We start from the raw sequence: 12,271 nt of genomic DNA on the forward strand, positions 1-12,271 counted from the left end.
GACTTCCTCAAGCCCTTTACTCTGCCTTTCAGGCAAACAGCAACAACAACAAAACAAAAACAAAGACTACAACCGAGGGCTGAAAAGATGGCTCAGCAATTAAGAGTACTTACTGCTCTTGCAGAGGCTTTGAGATCAGTTCTCAGCAAGCACATGGCGACTTGGAACTATCCGTAACTCCAGTTCCAAGGATCTGACTCCCTCTTCTGGTCTCTTAGGGTAACAGGCACTCACATGGTACAGAGACATACACGCAAGTAAAACACTCGTGCACATAAGACAAAACAAAATCTTAAAACAAACCAACTACCACTGCTCCTTTGCTTTAAAGAATTGTGGGAGAAGCCAGATATGGTGGTGCACACCTTTAATCCCACTGAGACAGGCGGATCTCTGTGAGGTTGAGGCCAGTCTGGTCTGCAAAAGGAGTCCAGGACAGCCAAGACGACACAGAGAAACCTTGTCTCTTGGAAAACGAAACAACAACAAAAACTGAAGAAGACTAAAGAACAAGAAGAGATGGGAACCTTCAAAATTCCCAATCCTACATAGGCAGGGGCAAAGACACAATGATAGGACAGAAGTGCGCTTACGCTGCCTGCTTTATAACCCTGGATTTTTCAAGGAGGTACTCAGAGATTCTCGCCCCCGACACAGCTCCGGTTGGCGTGAACATCATTTCCAGATACTTCCCGAAGCGGCTGGAGTTGCCATTGATGGCGGTGCAGGCGTTGCCGAAGGCTTCGACCAGGGAGTTCACTTGGAGAATCTTCTGCCGTAGGGTCTGATTGTTGGCCTGGGAGGACAGACAGCGTTCAAGAGAAGCCTTCAGGAGCAGCGGCTCAGGAACGTCATCCTGCGCGTTCCCACTGCCCATTCTCCTTTCCATAGGACCTCTACTTCAGGAATGTTAGTATCAACCTGTGAGTTGCTTACATGAAGGAGTCACAGGGTGCCATGAATCAGAAAGCCAGATTCACCGGCAGTTTTAAAGTCTGGCTGGGTTGCATAGACAACCTTTGACAGACGGTTAGCACTTGATAGTTGACGAAGAATTCGAAACACAGACATTCTCTAATTTTTTCACTGTGCTCTTCTGAAACCCTCAACTCTAATAAAGGAGTCCTCAGACCCTTTCCTAGTCACGTGATATGCTAAGGCCAACTGTAGGTGACTCCCAAACTAATTTTGCCAATCCTTTCTTCCAGGCCTATATCAAGGCTGAAATTGTCCTTTTCCTTAACTGCTGCACAGTGGCTTCCGGTTGCCATTTTCCTAATCACCGCAGTGGATCTCTCTCACCTGACCTCAGCATTTAACCACGTTCCCTTCTTAGTGGCTCAATGTTTCTATCCCACTGAAAACACACAAAACAATTAATTCTCCACAGCCTACTAAATCCCTGTTGATATTCTTTCTCTCACTACATGAAGTAAGGACAGAACGCTGGCATCTTCAGAGCCTTGCTGTCAGGAGGCAAATGTAACAAAGATGAAACGTTCTTATGTGACCCCCGATCAAAACATAAAAGAATATAGCACTGTCATTGGCTATGGAACGTACAATGGGTTCTGCAGGAGCCGTGGTATGGAAAGCAGATTGGCCCATACCTTTCCCAAAAACGTCAGGTGCTGAACGATCAGATGGGCGCTTTCCGTCTTCCCTGATCCGCTCTCTCCGCTGATGACAATACACTGACAAGGAAAAGAGAGTCAAAAAAGAGAGTCAAGGGAGGAGTCCAGTGAGTTACCATGCAATTTTCTTGCCAAATTAGGTTACCTCTATCTGTTTACAGAATACAGAAATAAAGGAAAATAAGCCTAGCAAAATGGAGGAGGGGGCCAAAGGTAGGATAAGCCACGCTGTGAATTAGAAGTCTAGACAATTAAAATGTATGAGTTAACTTTCTGTTCAACTAACATTGAACTTGACGTCTATCAGTCCTAGCCCTAACCCATCAAATTTCCCAGCGTCCAGGTGATACAGGGCCAGGTGTCCAGAGAGCACAGCATTTTACATACACGGGTTGTGAAGGCTCTGACACGTCAATAGGAAGGGATTTCATTTACACCATTAGATATCCCGTTTTATTACAGCTATTGCATGTAATCGGGTTGTGGTTGCTCCGGGTTCCCATTATGTCCATATCAGAAATGTCTTTATTGCATTTTACGAGAGAAAATGACTGTTCCTGAGACACGTGCGTTATGTAGCTCAAGCTTTTCGCCTTCTCAGGCTTCCAGGTCCTTTGTCCAGCAATGTTATTCCCCATGTCCTCGGGCTAGCCTCAGCAACTGCAGAGCTGAACAAAAATGGAAGATGGGCCACGTCCTACCTCTGTGAGCAGCTGGGGAGGAAGGCAAGCCCTTTACCTGGTCTTTGCTGAAGGTGACCAAACACTGATAGGCGTTATCTGCAGATGCAAATATGTGGGGGGGATTCGAGGCACGTTTCACCCCATGATAAAGCCTGGAAAACTGAAGGGAAAAAACCCAACTCATTAAAAGGACCCTTCTGGACCAACTAATGTTTTCACTGTCTATTGCTCAGAACAAGGCTTTTCACCTTAGGGGGCCTCACTGTTTCCGGAAGGCTTGGGAGTCTGCAGGCCTACGTCCTAACGTCCTAACACCTGTTCTCTGTTGCTTGCTACACAAGCTTGGTCAAGGACCCAAACTGCCCTCCTCTGGGTGATAAGAAGTGAGCTAACCCAGTCTTCGGCCTGGCCTGTAGCGAGCATTCAATCGTTGTTAACTTGTATTGCTGCTCCTCGATTTAGGAAGTTTCTCCCCAAAGATGAAAATCCCATTCATGTTCAGTTATTGGCTACAGTTCCGGGTGTCAGCGCCACGAGAGAAGGGTTACCTGGTCTCAAGGCCGCTTCATTTTATTTGCCTATTTCATTTTCCCCCCAGTGTCAGGGTTTGAGCCAAGGGCCATGTTACATGCGAAACAATTGCTTTCCCACTGAGCTCCATCCCCAGACCTGGTCTTGTGATTTTTAGTCACTTGGGCAGTCCTCACCTGTGGAGAGTATATGCTTAGATTCTGGAAGGGGTTTAAGGCGATTAGAATGTCCCCCACGTAGGTGTAGATCAGCGCCTCTTCGTACCGCTTCCGCAGCCAGTAGATGATTGCATCCTAAGAAGAGGAGACCTGGCCTTGAGAATGGTGTGGCCAGTCAAGGCAGAGGTGCGGAAGGTTGCACGAGCTGCCTATGCTAAGCTAAGCGATTCCCAAGTCGCTAAAATGCCTCGAGAAATGCAAGGACACGAATTAAGACTTGCTGACAGGCATTGAGATAGCCAATGAAGATTTGAGTTGTTACTGGGGTGGGGCAGGCTTTGTCCAATCAGAAGGTTGTATTTGTAGTTAGCTTTAATTGTCCGTGACAGATGCCCTGGGTGCTCGGAACCGAACATGGGTTCCCGGAAGAGCAGCGATTGCTCAGGCTATTTACAGCTGAGCTGTCCTGCCAGCCTTAGGAATTTCTCAAAAGCAACGCTCTGAGTCTGGATTGTGGGACTGCGGAATTGAACACTGTGGTGTTACGCATTGGTGACTATGGTCAACAGCATTAGACTCCACAGACACAGGTTCAGCCCAACTAGCAGCCCACGCCAAGGCAAGCATTCTGAAGAAGGCATTATTATAGTTCTCAGATTCCAAAGCTGAACGATATTAACTGCACTGTCTCTGTAAGTGAAATGTAGAGAAGGGCCGGAGAAGGGACAGGCCACCCAAGGGAAACTCCACGAGAGTTGTCTACTTAGGATTCAGTACCTCATCCAGGACCTCAAGGTTGACCAAGTCATCCTCTAGGCAGCGCTTGCTGGCATCCTCCACACGGTAGGGTCTTCTGGTATGCATCCTCTCATGCCTGGAAACACAAAGATTGTCAGCTCGCAGACAGCGAATGCTGCAGAAGTTGGCAGGCAAGGACGGCGGCTCACTTGAGAACTTAGCACCTGACATATCCAGTAACCTCGGTGACATTGGAAGCAAAGGCAGTCCGGACATCACGCTTGGCCTCTGGAGCCCTCAGGGGAAGGGGACACCTAAGCTCAAGTCTCTCTTCCAATGCAATGAAGACATTTACCACATGGACCCACTACCAAATTTACCAGATGTTTGATTTGTGAATTCCAGCCTCGGCACTTCCAGGAGGTACCTCCCCCCCCCCCGCCCCCTTCTCATTGTGGTACTAGGTCACTGTCTGCCTGGGTGCAAGCCTTCGTATCCTGAGACTAAACAGCAAGGACTTTCGATTAGAGCAGTGTTTGTCAAGCTGTGGGTCAGGACCCCCTGGGGGGTCTCATATCAGAGATCCTGCATTACAGATGATTACATTAGGATTCATAACAGTAGCAAGATCACAGATATGAACTAGCAGCGAAATAACTTCATGGTCACCACAACATGAGGCGCTGTATTAAAGGGTCACAGAATTAGGAAGGTTGAGAACCACGGGTTTAGACCATTCTACATCCTGCTGGAGCGTAGACTTTCCACTGAGCTACCACCGAAGCGCCTTCCTTCTCTTAATGTCCCCGCACCCTGTCTGCCAGCACCCAGACTTATTTTTAAACTACAGAAGATTTCAAAGAATAATGTTGTAAATACCAAAGCGCTGGTAGTGGTCTGCACGCCTCTCCTGGGATGACCAGTGTGGGGGACACCCTCTCAGCCTGTCCCTAAATGTTGGTCAAATGTCTCCATGCATCTATGGGCAACAGGATATTCTGGGAGTTTCAGTTAGCGAATGTGCTTTCTATTCAACAGTATCTACTTCGCTTTCTTAACATGTGCATTCACACGCGTGTGCTCACAAGCACTGTAGAAACCAGAGGACAGTTTCCAGGAGTCAGTTCTCCTCTTCCACTTGGGTCCTGGGGGTCAAACCTGTGTCTTCAGCTTCTGAAGCAAAGGCTTTTACTGCTGACCATCCTTTCTGACCCATACTTAGAATTTCCTATTGTGGGGCATTGCTTACCTGGTATTCCCAGAACTTACAAACTAAAATCCCCTTTGGTAGTCCAAAGTGCGGTTTTGCTTTGGTTTTTGGTTACTTGTTTGTTTGTTTTGTTGTTGTTGTTTTTAACAAGGTCTCATGTATCCCAGGCCGACCCCTTAGAACTCGATGTGATAACAGAGGATGATGTCATACTGCCTCGTCTCCTGCCTCTGCCTCCTGAGTGCTGGGATTACAAGCGTTCACCCCACCCCGTCTCCACCCAGTTCGCCTGGTGCTGGCAGTCAAACCCGGGGCTTTGCGGAAGTTACATAAGCACTCTGCCAGCTGAGTGACATCCCAGCCCCAAATGTGATTCTTTAAGTAATAAAATCAGTTTAAGCAGGCCTTCCCATAATTCCCTTGGTGCAACTCAATGTGGTGTTGGGCAGTGGGGAGTGCCAGGTTACAGTTTAAAAGCTCTGGTCCCAGTCTCAGGGGACTGTGTGCCAGGTTACAGTTTAAAAGCTCTGGTCCCAGTCTCAGGGTTGTGGATCATGAGTAAATCCCTTAACAGCAGCAGCTCGGCCCTCTTTGTCTAGGAATGGAATCACTCATGACGAGCCAATCCGTCCCACAGGTGGCTGTGAAAGCACGTACAATCTCAGGTATAGAAATTCAAATGAGATTTTTTTTTTTTTAATGTACCAAGTACTATCCTTAGGTCCTTATCAAAATTTGGAGTCAACAACTTGCAGAACTCCTTTCATGACTCGGAATGCTATTAAATTATACGTGTGGAATGTCCTCCCACGTCCTGTTACTTCACCAGTAGGACACTAATGGCTGCTTCCCTGGGTGACGCCATATGCCCGCTATCACAGTTTAAAGGGTGTCACCCTCGAATGGCAGGCCGCTGTATCTCCCTGGGTCCCTTAGCTGGCCTTGATGATGTTTTGCTGTACAGAACGGCACAAACGTGATGGGATCTTCATGCGTTCTCTCTTCCTTGCTACACACACAGAGGAAGTAGGTGGTGTAACCCTTTCGAGTCTGCTACAGTCTTCCTTCCCCAGTCCCCAGCACCGGAAGTTTCGGATTAGAAGGGTCATGGGAAATACATTCATCACCTCCAGTACTGGGGCCAGGTTCATCGCAAAAGTCTAAAATAAAAACGAGGCTTTATTTTATTTAACCTAATCAAATCAGGAATATAAAGCATTCCTGAATGGTTAACCGGAACACTTTCTCTTTCTGCGCCTTTACACGTAGGTGATGTCAAGGAGAAATGAATTGGGGGCTGTCAAGATGGCTCCGTGCTTGATGGTGCACAGCTTTTCCAGGGGACCTGAGTTTGATTGCCAACACCTATGCTCAACTCCAGCTCCAGGGGACCTGACACTTCTGCCGCCCCCCACACGCACGAGCAGTCATGTGCACAGACCCACACGCAGACTCATACACATGCATAATTAGAAATAATAAAACTTGTGGTGCACGATTTTAATCCCAGCACGCAGGAGGCAGAGGCAGGACACTCTCTGACTCATTGATCTACACAACGGGGTCCAAGCCAGCCAGGCCTATACAGAAAGACCCTGCCTTGAAAAGAAATGAAAGAATAATTGTTTTTTTAGGGAGAAAGAGATCACATTGGCTTGAAGCATATTTTTGAGTCAGGTGTGGTAAGGCACACATGGAAACCCAGCCCTTTGGAGGCTGAAGCAAGAGCATCATGAGTTCAAGACTCTCCTGGATTTCGTAAGAAGTTCTCAGCCAGGCTAGGTTACAAAGAGACCTTGTCTAAAAGAAAAAATAAAAATAAAAAAGGAACAGAAGAGGCAATGCTAATTTCCGCTATAACTAAGAGCTTCCATCTGCATTTTTGCTTCTGCCCCAAGTCCCGGCTATATAAGCCTAAGATTTGTCCCCTTAGAGTTCAACATAAAGGAAAAAAACAAAAAACAAAAAACTCAACTTTTTAATACAATAACTGAATTCTCATTTTATTAATTTCAGTCAGCTTATCTATTCCCTTAGTCATTCTCGGCAATCATGTGAAATAAACTATTTGACAAAGAAAGTTAGCAAGGGTCTCAAGAGATGGCTCAGTAGTTAAAGGCACTGGCTGCTCTTGCAGAGGAGCCTGGTTCCATTTCCTGCACCCACACCACAGCTCACAAGGCTTCTGTAACTCTAGTTCCAAGGGCATGAGGTGTGTGTCGGGGGGGGGGGGTACAGGGATTACCCAGATTGCTGATTCTGTTAAGATGGAGCCAACGCTCCCTGCCACTTGAAGGCAGCTAAATCCTCAGCCTGTGCAGCTGTCTCAGGATTCTGGGAGGTGAAAGCTCACAGCAGATGGGGAAGGAGATGAGAACTGGAGATCCCAGCAAACCAGTGTGCCTCCTAGGACTTTTCCTCCCACCGCGACCGGCCTGGTCTGAGCAAGGAATGTCCTTCAGGCTACATGACGTTTCTGTAGCCAGCTCCAGATGCAGAGCCTGGTAAACCTCAGATGCCGCCTCAGAAACAAACCGAGTCCAGCAGAAAGCTGACTCGCTGTGCACCGCCAGGCTCCAAGCTGCTATTTCCCGAGCCCACCAGCGGAGTGTCTACAGCTATGGCAGCATATACGTCTGTCTGTCTCATACACCTCTAACCTCTGAAAGTCAGGCCAGTGAGCCTGCGTCTCCTTAAAAAAATCTTCCCACAATGATGTAAACAGAACAACCTGAAAAGGATACTTTAATTACTACTATTAGCACTGTCTGACCTTCTCTCCTACCAATGGGCGAGTTAGTCCTCAGAGTTAGCATTTGCTCAAGATTGTAGCCGGCGAGTAGATACTGATGCAAGATATTCCCACTCTGACAAAGACCAGTGCCCTGGTTCAAACACACACGCGCACACACACATACACACATTCCAGTAGCTATATTTGCCCTCTCCAATTAGTGTTTCTCTGAAAAAAAAGATGCCTGCTTCATTTCCCTCCTGTGGGGCTTGGAGAGTTAAAAACACTGATCTCAATGCTTATCTTTTTTAAAAAAATTCCTAGGCTGTAGAAAAAGCTATTAAAAGTCTTACGTTTGTCTACTTTTAGTTAAAATCAACAAAATTAAATTTGGTTTAATTTTGTTTTTCTGATTTCCTGAGCCAAGTGGTTTGTTCTCACTAGCAACTACAAATTCAGATTTCCCAAAACTCTCATCCTCCCTCTAGTGCCCAATCTTAAGAACAGCATCTGCTAACATTTTTTTGCCAAATAATTTAATATAAAAATTATAGAAATTCAACTTTAAAATACTTGGACTTGGCTAGGCGGTGGTGGCTCATACCTTTAATCCCAGTACTTGGGAGGCAGAGGCAGGAAGATCTGTGAGTTCGAGGCCAGCCTGTTCTACAGCGTGAGTTCCAGGATAGCCAGGGCTACCCAGAGAAACCCTATCTTGAAAAAGAAAAAAAAAAAAGAAAAACAAAACAACCAACCAAACAAAAAATAGTTGGGCTGTGTAGGAGGCACAGCTTAGAAAAAGCATTGGAGGAACCAGACTTGTTAAACACTCAGGCAGTTGTTCTGCAAAGGAAGAAAATAGCTGGTCACAAAGAGCGTTGGAGGGGTGCTGTGATCTTAGCCTCCTTATGAACGAGGTCCCATGTACACTGCATCCTTCATCAACAGACTCTCGCTATGCTTATTACAAATCCCTCCTCCTTAGCCCTTACCCTGAGCACTGTGGACCAGTCCATAGAACTGGTCCTTATTGAGAAGGCCACAGGTGCTTTGCTTCTTTGCAAGGGAGTTTTGATGTAGCTCTGCCCAAAGCTGGTGGTGTCATTATTGTCACGAGAAAACCTCTTTCTAAAGTTTTACTATGCTTAAATGTGCAAGAAAAATAAACCACAAGATCAGACTTCGGAAGTTTTAACCTGGTGCCTCTAACATGCTGAGCTGAGTTTCATCTTCCCCTCTTGTGGATTGTTTCCCTGCCAACCATGATGCTTGCAGGGTCCCAACAGGGTTGAATATTCCAAATCTTAGGTGAATAGACACATTAAAGTGATGGGGTAATAGTAGAAGACATTTTATTAAATAAAGGTACATAGTACAGTGCGGATTTGTTTTGTTTTATCATGAAAAGCATGCTGTCCATTATTTCTATAAAAAAAAAAGATGTATTCATTTAGTGTGTATCACTGCCCTAACTGCATGTATACCTATATGCCATTAGAGGGCATCAGATCCCTGTATAGATGGTTATGAACTACCATGTGCTTGCTGGTGATTGAACTCTGGCCCTCTGGAAGAACTCTGGCCCTCTTAGCCACTGAGCCACCTCTCTAGCCCCTCACTATTTCTACTTTTAACATACTTTATACACATATAAACATCCAGAAATACTGTGTGTTCCAAATGAGTACTTAAGTCCTGAAATATTGAGTAAGCTGTGTGCCTAGAGCAATCGTTGTCACTAAAGTGTCTTCTAAGAAGAGTGCTCTTGGCTAAAGTACAGCTTTAATGGCTCAGAGGACATTCTGAAGTTCCATCAACATCTCTACTGCCTTTTTCTGTATTTCCTGCTTGTGTTTATGAGGTGTGCAGCGTGTGGGGTTTGAAGCTAAGAGGGCAGGCTGTGTGGTCTGGGGCTGGGTTGGATGCAGACTTCAGGGTCCAGGAAGCAGTGATGAAATTTGTAGCTTAAGGCAGAAACCTGGGCTAGTCTGAATCACTAAACGCAAGGATCTGAAGAGCAGACAGCTAGAGACGGGCTGAGATCTCTAAGACAACTATGGACGTGCATGGAGCCGATGGCAGGCTTTGGCGGACAGTCTTCCTCTGCACCGCTCACGTGTGGGAAGAGAGCTTTTCAGAGCACTAAAGCGGTTCCGATAGTGTCTCCTCTCTATGCTGTGCTGTGGTGAAGCAGTTTTGGGTGGTGCTCTTTAACAGCCCCATCCTTATGACAGGTAAGTCCTGTGTGTGAGTCTCCCTCTCACCCAAAGGGCATCCTTAACCCCTTAGACTCCTGTCTCCAAGCAGAGACTCCACATAGAGGGTACAAATGGGTTCAGGAGCCCCACACAGGGGGTTGGATGTGGGATGTGGTATCACATAAGTGATAGAAGGAAGCACTCTAAATCATGACCCAAGAGTGTGAGGGGAGTGGACTCTCTCACCTGATACTCACGAGCCATTCACTACCGAGAGATACTCTCTGCCCTGCAGTCTTTCTTTAGACAGCTGCCCCCTGGCAGAGTCATCAGGGAGATTATTTCTGCCCTTCTTCCTCCGTTTCCAGATCACAGCTCTTCCTTTCCTCCCAAGGTGAAAATGGAAGGAAGAAAGAAAGACTAACATGTCTATCACAGTCCATGTTTAAAGGAAGTGATGATGTTTGCTAGGGATAGAGGGAGAGCAAGGGCAGAGACAAGGAAGAGAGGGGATGAGGAAGAGGATCCAGGCTCAGAGACAGTGGCCCGAGGCCTCTACAATCGTGGACAGAGAGCAGGGACCATTTCCTTATCATCATAATTCGTGGGTCCAAACAGTAAAGAAAGCACTGAGTTACAGCACCAGTCTGTGATGTCAAATCCTCCATCCGAATCATTTCCATTTCAGTGTACCTTCTGAACCCAGGGTCAAAGAAAGTGAACCATTTTATCTGACTAGAGCTATCACAATAATACCACCAGTAAAAGACAAACCACTGCAGATCACCCACGTGACTCATACTGAGTCTATGATGAGTCAAATATAGACTAGATACTAGTCACATTTGCAGCCCATGGCTCCATGAGCTAGATGTTGACCTATAACTTAAGGTTAAAGTTCTCAAACAAACGTATAGACTCCAGAAGAGTAAAGGATTTGAGCAGAAATCATTATAGTAACTGCCCACTTTTCACTTATGCAGTTTTGGCCATATTTCTAACAAATTGGCATTGGATTATCAATCCTATGAAACAGCATTTGGTACTATTCCTACCGGACAGCAACAAGAGTCAGGGATAAAGGCAGAAAAGTAAATATCAGTTCGTTCACACAGCAGGGCGGTGGGAAGGAGATGATACTGATTATATCAAGACCCAGAATCATTTCTTCTCTGTTGGGGAGAAAAGAAGATATTTAGCTTCCACACGGGCAGCATCCTTAGCATGTCATGTGACCACTCCGGAGGCTTCATCCACACGAACACCAGGCGTCCATACAGGCTGTGCAGTGTATATGTGCACAAACATACTTGCAAGTGGAAGGGGGAGGAGCAAGGCAGGCTGGGAAAAGCTTGGCAGGAAAGAAGTGAGAAATCTGTTTTTAAAGGTCACCACTGCAGGTTGAAAAGAAATCAGAACAAGTGAAGTCATTGCTTTAATCAGCCCCAGGCAAATTACAAGGGCAGAATCCAAAAAGCCATTAAGCATAACAGGGAAAAATAACTGTTACTAAATTCTCCGAGCAAATAATACTTAGAGTAGACCTTTGGCATTTGACGGTTTAACATTTGTCATCCCAGCAAGCCCCTAGCCACCTGCAGGGGCAGGACATACCAGAACTTGTCATTTTCCTGAGGCTCACGGTTGAGTTCATGGTCACAGCGCAGCCACCCAGGGCCTTCCCTGTCTCCATCACATTCCAGACCGCGATTTTTTTTTTCTTCTCCTAATGACTCTTGTGAAGTGATAAAATGCACATTTTCAAGTCTAGTGCTCTGATCTTTAACAGTGAGGCCATATACGGGGTGATAGTAATAAATTCATGGACTTGCAAAAGGAGTTTGGGGAAGGAAGACCTTTCGAAGGTCAGGGAGATAGGGGCCAGCGTCATCAAAAAATGAAATTGCTTGAAAGCATCTCCTCGGACAAGTTGAGAGACATGTAGCCTTAAACTGTTGTCTACAGATGCTAAGAAATTCCTATCTTCTTTAAGAGGGTGAAAATTTTAGAGTCTTAACTATTGTGCCTAAATTAGATCTATGTTGTTGGGAAAATTTAGCTCCCCTGGAGGTGTTATGTGTACAAGATCATCAACATCGTGGAATGAGACTGACCAAATCTCCATGATCTGGTGTTGCTTCTGCCTGTGGATCCCCATGAAACTTCATAGGTTAGAACCCTAAAGCTATGGGGATATAGATCTGGGTAGACAGGAAGTGAAACAAGCTTGCCTCAGGCTCTGGTTCTCCGTAAAGCTGATGCATGCAGAAGAGCTATGCCCACAAGAGCTAAGATGGGCCTCCTATCTCAAGCCCACATGGCGTGCTCTCTGCTGCATTGTAACCCAGCCCCCGTGATGCCTACACGTTGGAATGCTGGTCCTAT

General features: G+C 46.2%; 1 protein-coding gene across 1 annotated transcript in view; it reads right to left on the reverse strand.

Moving 5' to 3' along the window:
• Window positions 1–12,271, reverse strand: part of LOC132655976 (myosin-IIIb-like) — a 56,073-nt gene that overhangs the window by 12,678 nt on the left and 31,124 nt on the right. Inside the window, exons 3-7 of the mRNA XM_060390537.1 lie at window positions 3,784–3,880; window positions 3,025–3,141; window positions 2,373–2,477; window positions 1,611–1,694; window positions 594–796 (exon numbers count right to left, since the gene is read on the reverse strand). Of these exons, the coding sequence (XP_060246520.1) occupies window positions 594–796; window positions 1,611–1,694; window positions 2,373–2,477; window positions 3,025–3,141; window positions 3,784–3,870 (596 nt within the window). The 5' untranslated portion in view covers window positions 3,871–3,880. The remainder of the gene's footprint in view (window positions 1–593; window positions 797–1,610; window positions 1,695–2,372; window positions 2,478–3,024; window positions 3,142–3,783; window positions 3,881–12,271) is intronic.

The sequence above is a fragment of the Meriones unguiculatus genome, chromosome 8 (assembly GCF_030254825.1).
Source record: "Meriones unguiculatus strain TT.TT164.6M chromosome 8, Bangor_MerUng_6.1, whole genome shotgun sequence".
NCBI lineage: Eukaryota > Metazoa > Chordata > Mammalia > Rodentia > Muridae > Meriones > Meriones unguiculatus.